Source organism: Micrasema longulum, unplaced genomic scaffold, assembly GCF_059751315.1.
Source record: "Micrasema longulum isolate JH-2025_06_02 unplaced genomic scaffold, ASM5975131v1 h1tg000039l, whole genome shotgun sequence".
Taxonomy (NCBI): Eukaryota; Metazoa; Arthropoda; class Insecta; order Trichoptera; family Brachycentridae; genus Micrasema; species Micrasema longulum.
Window position 1 is genome coordinate 587324 of NW_028277246.1, and position 24666 is coordinate 611989.

Below are 24666 nucleotides of genomic sequence, written 5' to 3' on the forward strand. Positions count from 1 at the left end.
TAGTCGTGTGATTACAGGTGATGAATCATGGATTTTTGAATACAATCCTGAGACCAAGAGGCAAAGTGAGGAATGGCACACTGCAAACTCTCCTCGACCAAAAAAAGCTCGAATGAGTAAATCGAAAATCAAATCGATGCTGATTTGTTTTTTTGACGGAAGGGGAATCGTCCATTTAGAAAGGACGTCCTTGAAAGGCACAGAAAAAGGGTCATTTGTGTGAGACCAGACATTGCAGGCAAATGGATGCTCCATCATGACAACGCTTCATGTCACACTGCCCTCTCCATAACAGAATTTTTGACCTCTAAAGGTATTTCTGTGGTTCTCCAGCCGCCCTATTCACCTGACCTCAGTCCTTGTGACTTCTTCCTTAAAAATGTCCTCAAAGGATGTCATTTCGGGACTTTAGAAATTCAAAAGAAAAAGAGAAAATTACCGGAAAACCTCATTAATCTTCACAAAACAACATCAATCCTGAAACTTTGGTAAAGAGTACAAATGACACACAGTATAACAAGCCAAGGAAACAAAGAAGTTTTATCTACATTTTATCAAAAAATCACTACTCCAATACGAGAATACGTTTGTTTGAAAAAAGTCAGACCGCTTTTCCTCAAAGGGTCGATTTAAAATAAAACACGTTGACAGGAATAGGACAAGCTATGTCCTTAACCGGATATAAAATATTGATGCGATCTGAGAACAACCAGCTGTTAAATTACACCCTGAGGTGGATCAAATTTATAAACCAAGTTGAATTTATTATGCACGACCTCCCCAGCAGTTACGGACGGCGGGGGAGGTTCTTACCTCAACTGACTTTATTAAATAGGTACAAACTATTATACGTATCAACAATATTTTGAGTTTGTCCAAATTTTTGTAGACAAGGACTGGATTCAACTCCCTGGGGAACTGTTTATATTAACATATTACAACAGAGATGAAGAACATTTAAGAAAAGGTAATATGGAAGTCAAGGCATCTACAGGGCTTATGACCTGTCAATGGCTTGTTTAAGTGACCACTTTACACACTGTGTAACATTCACCATTCTGCCTATATTTGAACATCCATATTCCTTCAATTCTTTCATCTGTTAATGTTTGTGAAGTTAAAGAGCTGAAACCTTTATTTATGCAGGTGAGATTCATCTAATTGAATTATTTCACCTACATACTAGGCAACGCCTGAAAATGTTATTTTTTCAATTTCTATACTTCTTCATGGACCAGGTAATTTATCAACAATATTTTGAGTTTGTCCAAATTTTTGTAGACAAGGACTGGATTTAACTCCCAGGGGAGCTGTTTATATTAACATATTGCAACAGAGATGAAGAACATTTTAGAAAAGGTAATATAGAAGTCTAGGCATCTACAGGGCTTATCACCTGTCATTGGCTGGTTTAAGTGGCCACTTTACACACTGTGTAACATTCACCATGCTGCCCATATTTGAACATCCATATTCCTTCAATTCTTTCATCTGTTGATGTTTGTGAAGTTAAAGAGCTGAAACCTCTGTGGTGGCCACTTAAACCAGCCATTGACAGGTCTCTGTCTCTTCTCGGTCTCTTCATCTCTGTTGTAATATGTTAATATTATACGTATATTGAAGCAAATACCTATGACATTTAGGCTATTTTCCTTTTTTGTTGTTATTTTGATTTTTTGTATTTGAATTTTCAACTTTATATCTAATATGGTTTATAAATGGGCAATGGTCCGTTCATTAGTAATGAGTAAACAAATGTTTAAATACAGGCTGAACTTCCTCGCCAGAAAGTCATTTAGACAGAAAAAGTATACAAATTGAAAAACTGTTTTCAAGCGTTTCCTGCTTGGAGCATTGGTTCAGCTGGATGAATCTCACCCACACGATAAAGGTTTTAACGCTTTTACTTCACAAAACTCAACGGATGAAAGAATTGAGGAGATGTGCATGTTTAAACATAAGCAAAATGATGAAACATCCACATTTCTTCAACTGTACCATCTGTTGAGTATTGTGAAGCAAAAGAGCTACAACTTTTATCATGAGAGTGAGATTCATCCGGCTGAATCAATTCACCTACTAGGCAACGCCTGAATTTCTTTTTTCAATTTTTATGCTTCTTCTTGTACCAGTTAGTTTAATCAATAATGTTTTTAGTATATCCGAATCCTGGACTAGAGTAGATTTAAATTAAAATTTATCTATTAAGTGCATTGTCAATATTAGTTTATGTATTATTATAAGTCATCATCAGTGGCGCTACAGCCCGTTGTGGGTCCTGGCCTCCTCCAGAGTTTGTCTCCACTCGTCCCTGTACCCCGCGGATCTTCTCCAGTTTGTCAAGCCAATTGCTCTAATGTCACTTTCCACATTATCCAGCCATCTTAATTTTGGTCTGCCTCTGCTTCGTCTGCTTTCCGGGGTGGTATAAATAATATTTTCTGGGGTACGGTTTTCATTCATTGTGAGCACATGGCCCAATTATTGTAATCGTCTTATTTTAATGAATTGTGCAATGTTGGGTTCGCCATACAGTGCCTCTAATTCATCATTTAACCGTCTCCTCCACACTCATTTTAAAAAAATTGGCTAGTGCTCAGTGTTTACATTTCAATCATAATATTAATATCTACTGAATGTCATTGTGGTATTTTCTAATAAACTTTTGAACAAGTATTGTATTAAAATCGTGTAGAATAAAGCGACCTATATCACGTAGTAAATAATAATTGTTGTTTGAGTTGATTTTCACAGAACTACAAGACAAATAATCATTTAAAATTATATTGCTTGTATATTATGTACTTATATTTAAGTACAAATTAATTATCATTTTTTGTCGATTACCTATAAAATAAATCACCGCTCGCCACTGCTGCATAGTTGAAGACAAATTCTCCGGAGCGATTACGAATATTTACTATTGACCATGCATGCATTGACAATGTTGATGTTAGTTTATCGATGGCTTTAGAAAACACTTGTACAATATTACACACATCTACACACTTAGACAAACATTACGTCCGAGCGAGCACTTTTTGATTATTGTGGTTTATTACATTTTTAAATAATTATGAGGTATCTACTTGTTATTACAGAAGCCAATTAAAATAACGAAAAAGAAATAAATAAATTGTTATTTGACAATGAGCACGGAGTAAAGTTTGACGGTTAAGATTTCAAAATTCGAGGTAGTTACAAATACGGAAGACTTAGCATCCTGCCTTTATGTAACAAATGAAAATATCAAAATACTATGTAGTTAGTGTACCAGTTCAGTGCCTAATGCACCATTAGATGCGAAAGGGGAATTAGGATGTCAATACCAAAAGTAATTTAAACCTTATCGATGTAATAAATCATCGTATTCGTATCAGGTTCCCTCTGAAAGTCGATTTAACGAGCGGACGAGCAGTAAACCTATTTTTCTTTTATCTTTTTTATAAATTAAAAAAAATACATTAAAAAAAATTAAGGTGTGTACGTAATGAGTTAGATATATTTCAATTTATGTAAAACAAAATGTATTTAATAGTAATACAAAGTACATATTTAAACACGATTTTTAATACGGGGGCTATAAATCGTTTGAACGCAGCGATTTCAACAAGTGGATTTATTTATACGGCGAAATATTTTTTAATTAAAGAAAGACAAGTATTTTATTAAAATACCATGAAGGATCATAGAACGTATAAGTTTTATTTATAAGATACACAAAGCTAATTAATATGACTTTTCAGTGGAGGTATTTAAAAAAATACGTTATTTATTCAATACCTTCTAATTACCAACAATAGTTTTAGTCTCTTTACATTTTCGCAGACAACGACAGAATTCAATCCCCAAGAATGTAATATATATATATTTTTAATTCATATTTGCGTTTACCGAACCTATTTAAATTTTGGGGACATTTTTAACTAGTTGTAAATAACTCACTATTAGGAAATGTAAATCTAGTTGGGATAGGTAGGATTCAAAACTTGGACCTCTTAAACATCTAAGAGAAGGTACTATGAAATACTTAGCATTTACAAGGATTACAACCTGTCATTGGCTGGTTAAAATGTATGAAAATTGAAAGAGGTACAAAAATTTTGGGCATTGCTTAGTATGTGGGTAAAATAATTCAGTCAGATGAATGTCACCCGCATTAATAAAGGATTCAGTTTTTCAAATTCACAAAAGTCAACAGATGGAAAAATTTAAGGAAAAAGGGTGATTAAACATGGTTACAGTTTAGGCAACCATTTCAAAATAAAGATTTGCCGGTTCAAGGTGCCTAAAATTCCCGTCTTAGGCAAAAAGCAGTAAAAAAAAATATTTTTTTTAATTTTGGGAGCCATTTTCAACGAGTTGTAAATAACTCACAAGAAGATGGGAATAAAATTGTGGTAGCGTTCTTTAATTTTCACATAAATCGATAAAGCGGTTGATAAGTTTCCTCATTTAGATTTGAAAAAAAAACAGATCATTTTTGAATATCATTGTTCAATAAGTCCACTCATCTTCACTACACATTGTCACATACATACAACACTCACACACTCATACACATATAACACTCACGCTCACATAATACATATGGTACAGTATAAAGTAGATTTGAGGTCTTGGATTAGCAGGGAAGAAACAGATAGACAAATTCTTAAAAAAAAAAAAATTGCATACTGCAAATAAATTATGTTTTCGTAATATCAGCATATGTTAATTTGGTTTTTCTTATATTTTTCATTTCTTTTTATTTCATATTTATATCATGCCATATATATATGCTATAAACTTTTCAATAATTAAAAAAGGAATGGCCCACACTCAGACGCTGAAGTCTTTATGGGTATTTTTTCCTATACATGTTATAGCTTAATTTTAAGTATAAAGAGCGTTAAATAATATTTTTAAAATACGCAAACATTAAATTAATCAACTTACCCGGCGCGATGAGTTCCTTGTGCGACTTCTCGCTGGGTGGCCTAAAGAGCTCGCTGGTGTCCGGGCGATAGGTATCCAGGCTGGCTGACAGCTCCATCAAGGGCTTCATGATAGCCTTGAGGTGCTGAAGCTGCTCGCAAGCGAAGATCAACCAGGAGCAGAACATGACGTCCAAAAGGTTAGCGTGCATCATGGTAAAGAGCAGCCAATACAACTGTAAAGAGATATTTAGTGAAATACTTGGTAATGCTTAAAATTATAAGATTTTTTAAGCCGCTTTGATGTTGGTACACCAATTTTTACTTCAAAATAAAGATGATTGTAATCTAATATGTCCTGATTACAATTGGAAATCAATAGATTTATTTTCGACTGTCTATAAAGTAAAATCAAATTTTACGTTGTAAAAAATACATGTATATCTATAATATGAATAATCTAGAATTGATTGATGGCGTGTGTTCCTTATACTAGCGCACAGAAATTTAAGCCTTATTATCTTGGTCATTTTTGTCTGTTTAAATTGTATTAAACAGTCTGCCAAAGCAGTTGTCTTTTTAAATCACTTATTTCTTTCAGTTTTAATTTTAATCGCTTACTCTTCAATATTTTACGAGGATTTGAAATATATCCGTAAATTTTGTGTATTTTTTGTAAAATTATTTTGAATGAGAGGTTTTTCTTTATTTTACTTAAATCACTCGGAAAAACAGAAAAAAAGTGAGGCTCAAAGGGACGATACTTCTAATTGACTGAGATCCTTATTAACCGAAGCGCGAAGAGCCGAAAAATAAGGCCCGTTGGGGCTGATAAAATAAGGCCAGGAGTGCCAATTACATAACGCCCGAAGGGCCGAATTCTCTAGTTTGCAAAAAAAAAAGTTTCTTCGTCGGTAACCTGTAATTAAAACCTGTAATAAATTAGAAACAAAAATGTATGCATATTCTATTTTTCACATTTAAAAAAAAAATATTATTGATAAAATTTAAGATAACTGTTATCTTATATTGTAATTCGGGCTCAAGAGTTTTTTAATTTTCTCCATTATGGAAGATGTTTTGCTTGATAAATTTATCTTTTTCGATACAAGAGGAAATGTACTTGGTTCGTAATAACGAAGTTGACAGAGATCACAACTGTCAATGATAAACAAGAATCAAGCTCCAAAACGTTTAAATATTTATTATCTTTAAGGCTAACAATTCATATTGTCGTGCGTCCAGCTCAAACTTCTTCGAAGACACTACATTTTACTCTAGCGTTGCAAAATATTCCCAAAGTTTGATTGAATTACATTTAAAATAAATTAATTTGAAGTCGTTTGATTGTATTTAGGGTCTTACTCATAAAGATGGTATAAAATTATGCCTAGGTTTATAAACAGAGATCGATTTTTCGATGCGTTTTGAAGCTGCAGGACTTTTTGTGATGTTAGCTATCATATTATTTTTATCAAATGATGTAAATGTTATCAACTATCAAATATCAAAATTTAGTAAATGGGGTCTAGAATTTCAACCGTTCATGCACTCAGTAGCTGCAAGACTTGTTGCTATCTAACTTTTAAATAACTTCTAATAAATTTGCTTTTATTTCGTTTTTAAAATATCACTTAAACTCTAAACCTCATTAACATATTACAACAGAGATGAAGAACATTTAAGAGAAGGTAATATATAAGTCCAGGCATCTACAGGGCTTATGACCAGTCAATGGCTGGTTTAAGAGGCCACTTTACACACTGTGTAACATTCACTATTCTGCCCATATTTGAACATCTATATTCCTTCAATTCTTTCATCTGTTGATTTTTGTGAAGTTAAGGAGCTATAACCTTTATTTATGCGGGTGAGATTCGTCTAATTGAATTATTTCACCTACATACTAGGCAACGCCTGAAAATATATTTTTTTCAATTTCTTTACTTCTTCATGGACCAGGTAATTTATCATATCAATGGGCAGAATGGTGAATGTTACACAGTGTGTAAAGTGGCCTCTTAAACCAGCCATTGACAGGTCATAAGCCCTGTAGATGCCTGGACTTCTATATTACCTTCTCTAAAATGTTCTTCATCTCTGTTGTAATATGTTAATATAAACAGCTCCCCGGGGAGTTGAATCCAGTCCTTGTCTACAAAAATTTGGACAAACTCAAAATATTGTTGTCTAAACTTCTTTGTCAAATTATTTTTTATTTTTTAAAAATGTAAATAGGGGCTAGATTTCTTATTGTCCATGCGCTCTGTAGCTGCAAGACGTGTTGGAATATTTATTTACTGTATCCTTGAGGTGATTTTCACAAAAATAGCACAATATAAATTATCCAAATTTTATTATTATTATTAGAGTACGGAGCATGACAAAAAAGGCGTTTTAGCATAATTATGTGTTAGTTCCTACATTTATTTCTAATGGGATTTTAAAATGTTATTTTCTAGATATCAATCACTATTATCTTATACTTATTTACCAATATTTAACTTACTATTCGTAAAAAAATAACAGTTCAATAACAAGTAATATAGCTTCTATTGGAATGACGCGGAGTGATATTTCTAATATCCCACCCTTAACATATTATTATATTTTAATGTAAATGTATAATACAATATGCATTGTTTATATAATTATCCTTCAAAAGTTTCCCACATTTGTATACTTATTCAATAAAAATGTCTGAACACCAGTTTTTCCTTCGAAGCCTCTATCATTTAATTCAAAATCGATATAAGTTTTTAAAGTCAAACAAACAGTCGCCAAAGTTATGATCGATTCTTCAACAGTTTTCTTTGAAAGAGTATCTTTTAAACATTTCAACTTCTTTCAAACATACTCCACCAGGCAAAAACTTGGAAGAATCATGTTTCTTGATATTACAAATTATTTGAAACCCGAGACACTCAACATCATACAATAAAAATGTATGAAATGTCAGGATATACTCACAACAAAATATTGTACAGATAAAAAGATTAAGACATAAAGTATTTGTATTTAAAAAATCAAAACAAACGGAGCAATGAAAATAAAACTGATTGAAAAAACAGAATTTCTCTTGTACAATTAACAGATTACAACAGAGATGAAGAACTTTTGAGATAAGGCATTATAGAAGTTCAGGCATCTACAGGGCTTATCACCTGACATTGGTTGGTTTAAGTGGCCACTTTACACACTGTGTAACATTTAACATTTTTCCAATATTTGAACATCTATATTTCTTTGTAAGTTCTTCATCTCTGTTGTAATATGTTAATATAAACAGCTCCCCAGGGAGTTGAATCCAGTCCTTGTTTACAAAAATTTGGATAAACTCAAAATATTGTCATTGTACAATTATAATATATTTAGGTCATTCGGTAGAATGTGACATTATTTTAGGGTGACATTTTATTCCGATATAAGTTTTTTTTGGATTTCGGTATCGTTAAATTATTTTGTTCAGTAATTTATTTCGTAGAAGTACAAATATGTTTATTTATATCCAGTAAATATAAAATACACAAATTTTTATATGTATACCGTGAAACTTTAGAAGAACATGAAAAAAAATGTACTTTTGAAAATATACACACTAATTTTTTAGGTAAACCGTTTTTTTTTTCTTTTGACTGAGATTAAAAACGTATTTGACCAACGAGGAGATACGCACCGGACGCGGATTATGAAAGCGGCTAGATAGGGGAGTGTAAGGGTTAATGGATGGGATGATGGTTCGTGATATTAACTATTGAACAAAGTAATTCAGAAAGCAGCCAGTCCACAATTTAGAAAAAAATAGGTATCTGTGTTATTGGGTGCAGTACGGTTAAATTTGTTTTCTGCTAAAAACTGCCAAGCCGCTTTCATACGAAAAAAACTTTAGTAATCACATTCTGAAAATATAGTTGATCACAAAAAAAGAATTTCTTAATTTGCAGAAAACACCCACAGCACTTGAAAAATCTAACGGTGAAGATGCTGATGAAAAGATTTATACCTTCAGAAATCTAGTTATCTTGTATGGAGCTGGCGGTCTAAAAAGACGCAGGCACAGCTCGCTCGAGGAAAGATTAGTTAAGCACTTCACTCGGTACTGATAAAATAATGTTTCTTTCCGGTACTCGTAGAATTATTGTTACATGGAGTGCGCTAGGAAATGGGAAGGACGGGTACGTTGGTATAGATTAGGATGAGCATTGGTCCGAACAGGCACTTTAATATATCGATATGTAGTGTTCTCTGGTTGGGTCAGTCTCCATCTAACATTGTTTTTTCCTTATCTACAACAACAACAAACTATCACGTCGTTTCTCCATAAGGGTAGGCAGAGAGGATAGAAGCCACTTCACTCTATCTTTGCATACAGATCTCTCCCCCTCTACAGTCATACATCTTCTCATGCACGCGCGCATATATTATTCTGACTTTTGACATGTTCATCGTCAAGTATTTGTTGGATTTGGTCATGTCATGTCTTTTTCGGTCTTCCTTTATTTCTGCATCCATCAACATTCTTAGCCGTTCTTTTGCTATCCATTTGTTCTAGATGCCTAAACCAGCGCAGAGCTCTTTTCTTGATTTTGTCGATAGTGCTTGTCTCAGCCTTACATAATGTACAGATGTCAACATTTGTGCATCTATCGTACAAAGTTTAACCATACATTCGCCGGAGAAATTGCATATCGACAGCATTCAGCTATTTGTAAATTGACCATTGAAAAAATAAATTTTTACACAGAAACATCATTGTTAATAACGCCCTTGAACCTGTAGCAATTGCACAGAAATCTTTAATCCGAGTCATTTAAAAAAAAACATTTCGTTATCCAAGTGACTTGCTCTTCAAAGAATTCAGAGTACTGAATATTATTCAACAGTATATATTGAGAACGGTAGTGGTTACACACATAAAGAGAGACATTTACCCAAGCGTCAACCACAACCATAATACAAGATACTCTAATAGGGATCTGATACTAAGTGAAGGGGTCAACACTGTTCTGGCATCGAGACAACACTATTACGTAGGCAAAAAGGTCCATAACCTTTTGCCAGAATCGTGGAAAGACGGGAGTGTTGTCAAGTTGCGGAAGGTATTGACCTCGCTCTTTCATGACATTGGTCGTAGGGAGTCAGAAAAGTTGATGCATGCCACGGATTGGAGATTTTTACTGGATGTCGAAAATAAAATATAAAAAATAAGGAATAATAAAAAAAATATATATTTATAGATGACAACCATGAAGTTTCGCATAAATAAATTGTCTATGTTTTTATGAATGTATGTATGTGTATGCGCATGGGTGTATGTACGTGTGTGTGTATGTACATGTGTATATATGTGTATATTTATATATATGTATGTGTATATGTGTATGTCTGTATGTATATGAATCAAAATGTGTATCCGAATAAGTTTATATTTTGTTTGTCTGTGCTCTATATTAATTTGTTAACTATTATGATATATTAAAATGTAATTGCCTAGCTTGGAACGGGGTATGTACCCTTGTTAGCTGGGCAAAGTGAACATGGAATTGTATTTTGATAAAGAGTGTGAATAAATAAATAAATAAAATAATAGTTGTTTTTACCTGAAATCCAAAAGCAATTATATATGGAGGCCCGGAGAAGGTGTTCATTGGATAAAAGGACTTCAGCGGCAGTCGTGGAACTTCTTGTGTAATCGTTTCATTGGTAGCATGGTCAATTACCAGACTTACAGATTCTCCGAAGAATGTAATGGTCGTCCAAGCTGAAGAAAAAAATTTGTTTTTAAAACCATCTTTAAATATAATCAAAAAATCATCATCTGTACCCGGTGATGCATAAGCACCGCATGAGTACCTCAATGATGAAGTTCAGTGGGAAGGAAAATAGGATACGAAAAACGTTTTCTTACACGCGGTAAAAATTAGAGCAACGCAAAGTTTCTGGAAAATTAATAAAAAAAAATCTATTGCATTAAGGGAATCCCAAAAGCGAATCATCCCCATTTTTTTTTTCTCTTTATATAATTGTCTGCCCACAACCACACGTTTTCATAATTCTTCCGCATCCGCTAGCCCTTTAAATCATCTGCCCGCATCCGCACACCTTTTCATCTTTTGACCGCCGCCGCATTCATAGATATACACTCATCTCTACTATCATTTAGTGACGAAGTTAAGTTCTGTGATCACCGACAACCCAAAGCGCTACCCGGAAAGAAGGATTTGGAGAATTTAGCATCCGAATTTCTGTTCCATCTTTGCTACTATTTTTCTGACCCCGCAAAATAAACACAGATCAACAATTCAATCACATTAGCTCAAGCAAATCATAAATAGACACCCCATTTTATAAATCAAAATATTTATTTAATATACCTTAAACCACTCTCAAAATAAACACAAAATATGTTTAATACGCTTGAATCATCATCGCTTAATAAATTATTGCTACTGGAAGCAAAATTGGCAGTTCACAAGGGAGTCCTTATATGAACTCAAATGCAAGTGACGAATGTAGAATTGGAAAAACCGAGATAAACTGCAGTCTACCGTGTTGTTGTGCGGCTCGAGCATTATTCACAAAATAAAAAAGGCTACGATGCTGACGACATAATAAAGAATGGACAGCAAGAAACTCCTTTAAATTTGAACAAATAATTAATGACTTATGTTCTACTTACATACAATTGTTAAAATAGAACCCAGGCCAACTGCATAGAGCAATCTTCTCATTTTAGTCACTGCCAGGGCGTGATAACGTGCATTGGATTCAGCAAACAGAGGATGAGAGTTGGACTGATTCCAAATTGCGAGAGTTCTGGAAAACACAACAAATTGATTTGTTTATTATACGGTAATTCATTATTGCACACAAAGTTAACGATAATCCTCATGTTTGTTTTAGTTGTCGATTAAAACTTTCGTTTATTTGATTATTTCTTTATTTTATTTTGCCTTATTTTTTTTCATTTCTATTCTATTTGTTTCTATCGTTAATTTTCTATAAGCGTAATGTAAGAAAAAACAATGAGTTTTTTGAAAATCGTTTGCTGTTTAAGTTTAGTTTAGTTCAGTGCTGAAAAAAACGACATTTAATATAAATAAAGCATAGTCATAGCGTGGCATAGTCCGATTAGTACATTTTTTAGTTGTCTTAGAGCAATTGTTTCTGATTTATGTGAAGACACGAGGTTGTTTTTTGATGTTAATTTATTACATGGCGAATAAATAATGAATTATGTTGCACGAGTGTTAAGGCAATGAAAAGTTGATGTAACTGTACTTGAACAACATGCTGGCTGAGTGAACAAGACTGATTGAATTGACTGGTTGACTGAACTTGTTGGGCTGACTGACTGGCGTTGCAACGCCCTGAGGTCTCTTTATAGGCGACATTCCTTTGTAGTTCATTTCTTCATGGTAGGGTCGATGTGAATGTACTGCAGAACGATGTTAACGATTTATGTGCAATACAGTTACAGTTGAATAATAATGTTGTATTGGATTCTATAGAAAATGATTTTTTTTTTTTTTTTTTTAAAAAAGAAATATTTGCGTTCTTATGATTTACCCAAATATTTAATTTTGAGGGCCATTTTCAACGAGTTGTAAATAACTCACTATTAGAAAATGGGAATCAAGTTGGGGTAAAGTGGGATTCGAACCACAGACCTTTGGTCCGTGAGTCCGAGACACTAGCCACAGGACCACAACCCGATTCACTGCTTTTTTCGCTTATCACACTATTTCAGGTGAAACGTTTTAGCACGTGTGTGTCATCGATTATGGACTATGAACCCTACATATGTATATGCTTGTTTTTGAAGACTGCTGATCACTTTCTATTTAACTGCAGATTGTTACCTAATGACGAATTTTTTATAGTCATTTGCTTTTTGGGCTTATCTTTTCCACTGAGTGTTCAGCATCTTCTTTCTCAATCAATGGTCAATAGTCTGATAGTCAAACATTAGAGAAAATACAAAAAAAAATGCTCGAGACACTAAGTATATATTGGAGTTGGGAGGGAGAATGTATGTAAAATGTAAAACACGAAATCCGGTGTTTGTGATTGTGGCTGGAAATTTGCGCCCAAATAGAAAAAACTGCACGTGCTACCTTACCAATATTTTAAAGATTATAAAACTGTAAAGCGATCAAGTGTAATGTTTGCTGTGTGTATGAGGGAACGGCCAAGAAAAATGTGAATTATTATTGAGAGAATTAGGCAGAAAAATATTTAAATAATTTTCATACATTATTTACGCCGCGGGCCTACCCTACCTAAGATAAATAACTACCCACGTTTGCAGAATGTTTTTATAAGAGTTGTTTTAGACTTTTGCCAAAATGATATTGAATAGTTTGGAAGAAAATTTAATAAGAAATTACACTTACCTGTAGAATATTTTGCTGGTAAACGCGAAGAAGGCGAATTTGACGATTGAGTGAGTAAAGAACAAAACTGTTATAGTGTTCGCTGTTAACTCATTTACGTCTTCGGCAAACATGGCCATATTGGCCACAAGTCCCCCAAACTGTATGACTACCAAAATTATATGAAAACTTGCGTACACCTTGCGCAGTAAAACTTGAATAGCGCCATTTTCTACGGCAAAAATACGAACACATTAGTTAGCAAATGGAGAACAATCGCAATGGAGGGTACTGTTTACTAATCCGGTAAAACCCATCATTTTTTATTTTGATCAAATCACGAAATTATCATCATACCCTTTCCGCACTTCTTTTATACCAAGCCTTTTGGGAATCGAACCTAAGACTTCTGTCTGGTAGGCAAACGCGCTGACCATTACACCATGAGGCCGATAAATAGTGAAAACTGATACAATAATATAGGGTTTAACGATAAGAACGATAGGGTTTAAAATTGTAATAAAACACAATAAATTCGATGGTGGGTGTATGCCATTTATGATTTGAACAAAATATCGTTTAAATGACCACCACAGCTTCTCGAGAACTGATTTTCACTCACAGCACTCTTGCAATGATGATGCCAATTTTCGATGACTGTTCGGCATTTCGGATGGTATGGCGACTATGGAGCGGCGAATATTGGCTTCGAGCTAATCAAGAGTACCGAGTTTGTTGGCGTAAACCTGTGATTTAATATTGCTCAACAGAAAATAGTCTAGTGATGTTAAATCACAAGATCTTGGTGATCAATTTTAAGGATCATTTCGTGAAATAATTCATTCATAATTTTTTTCAGGCAATAACCCCCATCGTAAGCTGTTTGTCAAATTATTGTATGGAAAAGTGTGTCGTCTTGTTAAAAATTAACATCGTTCTCATTAATTTCTTCAATTTGAGGAAATAATAAATCATTCAACACGACATAATAGCGCTCACCATTCACAGTAACGGTACGTTGTTGTTCATTTTTGAAGAAATATGGTCCGGTCACACCAGACAGTGAGTCTAACCGGATGTAATGGAGCCTTATTAATCACTTGAGGGTTTGCCTAGCACCAATAGCGGAAATTTTACCCTGAAGGCTCCTGCAATGGTAGCCGAAACGTCGTAACGAATACAGCTTACACGAGATTAACCAAAGTAAATTTTTAAAATAATTTTAAAAAAATATTTCAATTTTTTTGTTTTTTTACATTAAACATAAAACAGAATATTAAAAAAATTAAGCATAATTACATATCAATGAAATACATATTAATAGAAAAATAGTAAACAAAAATCCCACAAAGGCATGGCCTGTTCGTGGGTATACAAGAAAATGTTAATGAATTTTTGCTCCCATAATAAATAATGGACAGTTATAACATTTTTGTATTACATAAGAAAGAAAAAAGAAAATATTCTCTAAAAGATAATAGGGTATTTTTTTAAAAGTAATTAAAAAAGGGAATAAAAAATATTAAAAAAAAACACAAAAATATTACTTATTATTAAAGGGCAACAAAATAAATTATAGAAAAAAAGTGTTCATATCTTTAGTTTGTATCCAGGATAGTGCAAGTTTTTTGAAAGTTTGGAATCAATGAAAAAGTTATCAGTAAAAAAAGAATTAAAAATTTTTGGACCCATAAAATATGCATGTCTCTGTGCGAGCCTCGTTTTACAATGTGGTTTTTCAAACACATGATTCCTTCCTTCTTGATTTATTTCACAGCTCTAAAACGTAATAAGGTTCTTTGTTTCAGGTCCCGACTAGCTAGGAAATTCCTGTGCTTAGGCAGAACCTTCTTTTTTACACCTGTTTTTTTTTCATTAAATGATACTTTAAAAATTCAAATACTAATTATAATATCGAAAAATAAAATATTTTTCTTTTTATCAGTATTTTGTATATTTATACTAGTTACCTAAGTAGTAGTTTTAAGTAATAATACGTGTAATTTTTTTTTATCAGTGTGTTATTCAGTGTTATTTAAAATTGTTTTAATTTTTTTAATCAATATGTGATGCTTTCTTACTTTTTTTACAGGTTTAAAATATTTCTAAAACCAAGTATTTTTAAAACTGTTATTATAATTTTTAAACTGTGAATCTTTATTTTGACTCCTTAATTTGTATATAACTGTTCAGTAATAATTTGTTTTAAGTACTATATTTTACTAATAACTCCACTTACATGTATGTATTTTATTGTATATGCAACTAGTATGTAAAAGGCACCAAGTGCCGTTTATTTCAATAAAATATAAATTTGAGAGCACATTGATAATCATAAAAATCGAGGCTAAAGTCAAAATTAGAAAATATTCCATTAATAAAATGGAACATGAATATAAATTAGAAAGTTTACCATTTAGTCATAGAAATAATTGACAAGTCAACTCCTTATCCAACTACATTTTCTTATAAACATTATTACTTACTGGCCCCCTTATGCCAGGGTTCAACATGATAAAAACCCTTGGACCGAATACTATAAAATGCCTCTGAACAAAGACAGTTCTACTTTGAGATACCCCATATTATTCTCATATGTTATCTTATTGATATAGTTGACAGTGACCGTGTAAACCGACACAGCTATTTTTTTATTTTATTTATTTACAATTACAGTTACATTAGAAATTACATTAGAAATTACATTACATTAGAAGTTACATTAGAAATTTAATATTGTCTAGTCATTTTATGTCTCGTCTAGTCTAGTTAGTTCAGTCATCATGTGCTTTTTCAGATTGATTTTAAATTTGTCTCCAGTAAAAGTTTTCAAGTAGTAAGGTAAGTCGTTGTAGTGTTTAAGTCCATTTTGTAGTATTTTTGACTGTCCTGTATTTGTCTTTGTTTTTTCAATATGATAGTGTTGTTGTTGTCTGGTGTTATATTTGTGTATGTCAGCATTTTTGACTAATATTATGTCGTCGTCTTGTATGTTTCCCAGTGTTATTTTGTGCACAATTTTTAAGGTCTCAATTTTAGTCAAGTAGTTTATGTCAAGCTGATGTGTTTTTTTGTACAGTTCAGTCGTAGAGGTCAGGTAGGGTAGGTTGTATGTTAGTTTAAGAATTTTATTTTGTTGTCTTTGTATTCTTGTTATGTCTGTCTTGTTACCAGTTCCCCAGAAGGCGATCATGTAACTCAATTTACTTTTGACATAGGCTTCGTACATCATAATTTTTTCCTTTCTTGGTATAAAATCTTTAATTTTGTAGAAAAGGCTATGTAGTGATGCCATTACTTTAGTGAGTCCGTCTATGTGTTTTTTCCATTTTAATTGTATGTCCATTGTGAGTCCTAGGTAAGTCATATGTTCTAGTTCTTTAAGAAATTCGTTGTTTATTTTTATGTTCATGTTATGGTTCTTCTTTTGTGTTTCGAAATGTATTAAATAAATTTAAATAAAACGTTTTACCTGCATTGTAGTTGAAAAGAAAAAATCCAAACGCCTTCATAAGATTTATATTTGGCATCAAATCGGCCACGAGGCCGTGGACTTTGAATTGATTGATCGACATCTGAAAAAGGAAATTTTAAATATTACATAGTCAACATGTTAATTAGGAACTGATTAAAACAAGCAAAATAAAATGGATTTTTGACAGTAAAAAATAAAACGAAAAAATCATATGATTTGGTTGTTTAAAAACGCCGCACCGCGGGGCTACTTTAGAGCAAACATGGCGGAAAATTGTTTTATCAAATAATAATCAGCCGGCATTGATTATTGTTTTATAATGGTTAAAATACCATCATCATCATCAGTGGCGCTACAGCCCGTCGCTCCAGCAATGGAGGAGATACCTTCAGATAAGCGCTTGTTTAATGTACAATTTTTACGAAATAATGTTGGTAATGGTAATAATTCAAGCGAAACCATTTGGATCTGAATCTATTTCAAATCACCCAAATGTTAAACTTTACTTTTAGTTTTGTTCCTGACATATTTTAATTTTAGGGTAAGCCTATTTCTCCTTTTTTCTACTGCATCAAAAAATTAGCTCGTATATGTTCCATTTTGTATTTATTACTGGGCTTTATCTTAGCCGCCTCGCTTGTGAATAATGAATTAGTATGCGTCTACAAACATTTTGTCACAATTTGAAAATTCACTGTTTCAGAACCAAGAACTTACGATTTATTTATAACCTAACAATGCCATAAAGAAGCCGATGTATAAAAAAATACACAGCGAAAAATAACATTCTGATTCTGAATAATTTAGAGTATATGTTTATTGTAATAATGTAGTTATGTAAGAAATATTTAAAAAGTATTTGTTATAATTGTAAATATATTAGTTAATATACAATGTAATATTAACTAACTTAAGTAAATAAATAAATAAATAAATAAAATACATTAATTATGTCACTATTTTTTAGTTGACGTTTTTGATACACATTTATTTTAAGTTAGTAATACTGTTTTCATAATTAATTTTTGGTCTAAATAATTTTCGTCAACTTTTACTAACAAAACTAACAAAAAAAAATGGGAAAGCAATTTTTTTAAAAGGAATTTCTGAAAAAGGGAAATTTTTTAGCAAAAATACCTACCTAAGATTGTTTTCATAGAATGTGTATTTTTTTTTTTAATTGCACGATTTTAACATACTAGCGTTTTCAAATGCCAAAATCTAACGATTTCCTTATTATTTATCAGACTACATACAGCCTTAAGAGGATATTCTAAGCCAGACGATTTTGATAAATAGGTATTTAACTTTCCGAAATAAAAAGTATCATCAACATCATTAACATCATTGTCTTTCCGCACAGAATGGTGCATAAGGCACTGCATAGGTACACCAATCGCAGCGTATCTTGACCATTTTCGTAACATGAAGGTAAAATGAACAGTCTTACGCTTCAGGTGCAAATCCAGGAACTATAAAATATTCCACTATAAAAACACCTTTTTAAATAAATGTTTCGTGTCAATCATGTTGGAAATCAAACCCAAGATCTCTTGTGTGGTTGGCAAACGCGCTAACCACTACACCACGTGAAAAGTATTGTAATTCTAAAATAATTCAAATACAAAATATGTGATTTACAAAAAAATACTGCTGTGAAACGAATACCCTCTAAACATGAACATCGTCATCAAGGTTCGTAGGTTTTCACGGCCTTCAGAATATGGATAGTGTTTTTCTGGGTTATTATGCCGTGTTTGTGGGCTTTGTATTGCCAACGGTCTCTACACCTCAGCAAAAATGCTAAACTAGTTAGCAAGTTCACTTTCTTCTTCCGGAGATTCTCCAGGCGTCGTGTAGAAAAGTAGATCTCCTCCCCATAGAGGTTCGTAATCAAGGTTCGTAGGTTTTAATAAACCAGAAAAACATATACAAACACGGCATAATAACCAGAAAAACACTACACAAACACGGCATAATAACCCAGAAAAACACTATCCATATTCTGAAGGCCGTGAAAACCACTTCACCTTATTTTTGTCTAATATAATATATTATTTTTTCTCTTAACTGTGTAACATGTTCTCTAATTATATTCGTGAAAAACTTTAACATCCATGTACAATTTTTAATATTTTTAAATAACAACTGTTGTTTTTCCTAAATAAGTAAAAAAAAAAAATTAAATCTGTTCCATGAACTTCTAATTAATTTCTAAAATTTAACGCTACATTTCCCAATGTAGACGATCTGCAACATACCAATAATTGGAGTATAAAAGTAATTTCAAACATTTTTATGACTATGTGACTAGTGGATTATATTGTGTAAATACTGGCCTTTATAATGTATTTCAAAAACTGCCACCAGGGTGTAACTGATAAAATTTGAAACATAAAATCATTTGCACGTATTCTGTAAAATGTAAAAAATTATCTAATGTTCAAATGGTAATTTGTTTTGAAGATTGGAAGTTATAATTATTTCCGCAACTTTTATTGTTAGACGAAATACAATGCGAGTGTTATGCTTACCTCACATTATCTTGTTTCCGATTAGTGTATAAATCAGTTTATTAATTAGTTTATTACACTTATCTATGTATTACTATCGCTACATAAGTGCCAATCAATATAAGTGATCTGTGACAGTATTTGCAAGACTCAATTTACTTTGTAACCATCATAATAAGTTATTTGAACCACTTTAAATGACTGCTGAATTTTATTGTTGTAATTTTTGAGGTGCTAGTTAAGTAATTTGACGTTTATTCTTATTGGTCAAGTTTGAACAATAACATTACCATAGCCAATGATACATTTCTTTGAGTAAATTATTTTAGCATTTTTTTTAAACCATAAACAAAAATATTTAAGTGTTCAAACACCAAAGGCTAAAGAATTATAATAAATCAATATTAAAACCTCTCGAATCCACTCAAAAATCAACCCCAGCATCAAGTTATTTGAGATCTTAGATATAAGCATAAGACAATTTTATATTTTTAGAATAATGATGTTTATGAATGCAAATTATTCTACCAAATCCCAAAAGGAACTCTCTCACACTACCAGAAGTCGAGCTAGAGGATGGGTCATGGGGTCTACCGCAAATTCTGAATTCGGGCAAAGAAATTTCAGGTTTCTGGGCCCCAAAATATTCAATATGTTACCCAAATATTGCAAAACCATGACCCGGATTCAATTAAATAAATTTGTAAAAAAATGGTAACTGGGTTTAGGTCGAGAAAAATCGGAAAACTTACTTTAAATACATTCTCAAATAATAAATTAATATTACATATGCGTAGACTCAATTATTATTTTATTATTATTTATTATCATCATATTACATACACAAAATTATAATTTATGTAAAGTTGCTTTGACTGTCTAACTAGGGTTATTTACCCCGTTCTAAAACAGTCAAAAAATATAAAAAACAGTAATCAATTTATAGAAACAGTTATAAAGATACAGGACGAAGTGAAAAACAAAGTAAAAAATGGAGTAAAAACATGGTAAAAAATGTTGTAAAAACATAGTAAAAATGTAGTAAAAAAAACGTTGCAAAAACAAAGTAATAAATGCAGTGAAAACATAGTAAAAAAAACCATGAAAATATATAAATATGTCCATAAAAATATTTTTAAACTCAGTAAAATGCGAAAAAAAACAGAATACATAGAAAGAAACATATTTAAAGTCATAATAAAAAAATGAATGTATGTTGTATAGCAAAAATCATATTTACAGAAAGAAAAAAAAAAACAGCATATCAAATTATTGAGATTGCGTTTTGAGTAAATTTAACAAAAAAGGTTCGATAAATCTCAATAGAGAGGAAAGAAATGATTGAGTGATCAATTTGTATGTTCCAGAAACTTTTCATTAAAATTAATACCAACAAGTACGCAGGGTGGGAGCTATAGAAATTGGATATCAACAATATTTTGAGTTTGTCCAAATTTTTGTAGACTAAAAGTTTCAGCTCTTTAACTTCACAAACATCAACAGATGAAAGAATCGAAAGAATATAGATATTCAAATAGGGGGAGAATTCTGAATGTTACACAGTGTGCAAAGTGGCCACTTAAACCAGCCGATGACAGGTCAAAGGCCTGTAGATGCCTGGACTTCTATATTGCCTTCTCTAAAATGTTCTTCATCTCTGTTGTAATATGTCATGCTTTAACGTTACACGTATCATTTTATTTGATTACAATTACTTCAACATGAAATGTGAAGTAGACGAATGTATGCATTTTCGACGCCTCCTGTTCGCGTTTAGTCGAGGAAATAAAACTGCCGAAGCTGTTTGCAATTTTGCGCAGTTTTCGGCACAGACGCTATAAATTAAACGATTCCACCCGAAAGACACGGAGTGTTCTGGACGACCAGTGGACTTCGATTGAAACCAACTTGCCCACCACATACCGCTCACAGCATCTGAGGATTTATGTCTCCTTGGCGGTGCCCACATACACGAAAAAGTTGCTCGTTGCCGAACGAGAAAAGCTACCCAAAGGAGCTCTCTGTAATCTAGTAGCCTCAGCATCTTTGTGCTCAAAGAAGGTAAACCAGAAGTATATAATATGCACTTCGTTGGCATGAGAAAAGAGATCCCCTTAAAACCACCGTAGAATTGACTTGGCAGATAAATGATAGTCACCTGACTGTTTACCGCTATCTTCAATTGTTCTACCGCCTTTGAAACGCAAAAACCATCCACAAGCTGTACTTTCATTCATGGTATCTTCACCCTTTACGCAAACATCGCAGGCAGCTTTGGCAGCTTTATTCGTTCGATGGAACACAAATAAAAGGAGGTGTCGAAAAAGCTCACTTCCGTCTACTTGAATTTCAACCTTTATTTTATTAACAAATTACAACAGGGATGGAGAATACCTTAAATAAGGGAATATGGAAGTCTAGACATTTACAGGGCTTATAACCTGTCATTGGCTGGTTTAAGTGGCCACTTTTCACACTGTGTAACATTCACCATTTTGCCTATGTTTAAACATCCATATTTCTTCCATTCGTTGATTTTAGTGAAGTTAAAGAGCTGAAACCTTTATTTTTGTGAAAAGATTCATATGCCTGAATTATTTCTCATACTAAGCAATGCCTGAAAACAATTTTTCAGTTTTTAAATTTATTTTAGTATTTAAGTTAAAAGTCTCAATTAAAATGAAACGCATATTTTCATCATCATCATTCCTTTTCCACACCTAATGATGCATAGGTCACTGCATTGGTCATGGGGTCTACCACAAACTCTGAATTTGAGCAAATAAATTTCAGGTTTCTGGGTCCCAAAATACTCAAAAAGTTATCTGAACATTGCAAAACCATGACCTGAATTCAATAAATAAAGTTTATATTTGAAATATTAACTTTGTGGTTATTCATTATAATAAAATAAATAAAACAACTATGTTTTTAACCACTAATTTTTATTTTTCACCTACCGGTTTCAAAGCAAACAAGCTTCTTTGTCAAGGTTTAAGTAACTAATGAATTAACATATTACAACAGAGATGAAGAACATTTAAGAAAGGGTAATATAGAAGTCTAGGCATCTACAGGGCTTATGACCTGTCAATGGCTGGTTTAAGTGGCCACTTTACACACTGTGTAACATTCACCATTCTGCCTATATTTGAACATCTATATTCCTTCAATTCTTTCATCTGTTGATGTTTGTGAAGTTAAAGAGCTGAAACCTTTATTTATGCAGATAAATTACCTGGTCCATGAAGAAGTATAGAAATTGAAAAAATAACATTTTCAGGCGTTGCCTAGTTTGCAGGGGAAATAATTCAATTAGGTGAATCTCACCTGCATAAATAAAGGTTTCAACTCTTGAACTTCACAAACATCAACAGATGAAAGAATTGAAGAAATATAGATATTCAAATATAGGCAGAATGGTGAATGTTACACAGTGTGTACAGTGGCCACTTAAACTAGCCATTGACAGGTTATAAGCCCAGTAGATGCCTAGACTTCTATATTACCCTTTCTTAAATGTTCTTCATCTCTGTTGTAATATGTTAATACAAACAGCTCCCCAGGGAGTTGAATCCAGTCCTTGTCTACAAAAATTTGGACAAACTCAAAATATTGTTAACTAATAAATTGATTCCTTTTTATTTTATTTCTATCATGTTCACTAAATACTACACGTGGACCCAATAAATCAAGTGGTTTTTTTCTTACACGGGTGGTAATTTGATATCATGATGGTTAAAAACAAAGTTGTTTTATTTATTTTATTTAATTAAATAAATTTGTAAATAAATAGTTAATGGGTAGAGAAAAATCGGAAAATTTACTCAAAATCATTCTTAATTAATAAATGGTATAAATTGATATTGTATCACTCAATAATTCATTAACTAGTAGGTAGTTATGTTATTGTTTGTTCGAAAAATGTCTGCCTTAAAACAGGTTGTACCTAGTTAGGCAGACTAGACATGATCCAGAGAAATCTATTACCTAAGTGTGTATGTAGTAGATAAAGAAATTGTTATTTTTGTTACTAAACCATGATTATTATTATTATTATTGGTACACCAATCGCAATGTATATTGATCGTTTTTCTTACATGAAGGTAAGATGATCAGTCTTAAGCTTCAGGTTCCAGTATAGGAACTATGTAATATTCTTGCGTAAAAACACATTTTTATATAAGTATTTCATGTCAACTATGCCGGAAATTGGACCCGAGGCCTCTTGTATGGTAGACAAACGTACTGACACTACTCCACGTGGCCGACGTATACGTTATTTTTTAAATATTTTTTTTATTTATCTTAAGGTTAAAAACACGCTGATTTGGCATAAAATACTAACCAATTACTTATAATTAAGAATCTCACGTTTATGGTAACCAGACAGGTTTTTAAAATTATGAATAGATGAGAAATGTATATGAAAACCGAAAAATAATGCTTGAATCAAAACGTCATTAATTGAATCCTTAAATCTTTTTAAGGAGTTAAAAATTACGATTTCCTTACCTTGGTTATGTTTTTCGATGGACTAGAAAAAAAAGATTTTCTCTATAAACTTTGAATTACTCGTATATCATATTAACACATCACCTTTATTTTATTTTAATTGAATAATGACCGCGTGGTAAAGACGTCATGCCTTCGTGGTCTAAGAAATATAATGAGTGATTGTTACAAACACTTGTCTCAATTAATTTCCAATAAAAGCCACAATATGGACATCACGGTGTCACTACGGTGTAGGGGAAAGTCGGCTATTATGAGAGCTGCCTTAAATGAAACAGTGCCATTATCCTAAAACCGACAACTTACAAATACATGAATAGGGAAATGAGAAAAGTCGGTATCAAAAACCAATCAATGCACCAAGGATTTATAGTATTCAAAACATGGGAATTTTTAGCGACAAAATTTTGTATGGAGGGCCATGCAGTGTAGCGCAGCTAAAGTGCGTTTGTTTCATCCAAAACAGTGAAAATAATATTTCGTGTTGTTGCGACGCGCCAAGCAGTGCTGCACAGTGACGCTCTAGTGCAATTTGACCTTTAGAACAGGCTTTTGTTTAGTTGGATGGCAAATTGTGAAAAAAATGTGTGTAAGATTTTGTTTTTTATTGTTAGGTTAAAGCCGCTACCCCAGTTGGAGATGAAATAAGAAACTAAGGTGATGTTTAATGTGTATTTATTACACATGATTTTGAAAAAATTATTAATAAAATTATAAATGAAACTTCTTGGATTAGTTTTACTTTTTTATTATTTTGACCAACGAGCGCTTTCGCCTAAGTAGGCATCTCCAAGACTGGTGAATTATTTACAACGTTTTCAGCTTTTGTACTATTCTTAACATATTTTGGAGATAAGAAGATCAAATACATA

General features: G+C 32.4%; 1 protein-coding gene across 1 annotated transcript in view; it reads right to left on the minus strand.

Annotated features, from left to right (window-relative positions):
• Orco (odorant receptor co-receptor) overlaps positions 1 to 23923 on the minus strand; it is a 49930-nt gene extending 26007 nt beyond the window's left edge. The window contains exons 1-6 of the mRNA XM_088226208.1: positions 23795 to 23923; positions 16764 to 16866; positions 13313 to 13523; positions 11596 to 11732; positions 10517 to 10677; positions 4939 to 5152 (exon numbers count right to left, since the gene is read on the minus strand). Coding sequence (XP_088082334.1) covers positions 4939 to 5152; positions 10517 to 10677; positions 11596 to 11732; positions 13313 to 13523; positions 16764 to 16866 — 826 coding nt within the window. The 5' untranslated portion in view covers positions 23795 to 23923. The remainder of the gene's footprint in view (positions 1 to 4938; positions 5153 to 10516; positions 10678 to 11595; positions 11733 to 13312; positions 13524 to 16763; positions 16867 to 23794) is intronic.
• Between the last annotated feature and the right edge of the window lie 743 nt (positions 23924 to 24666).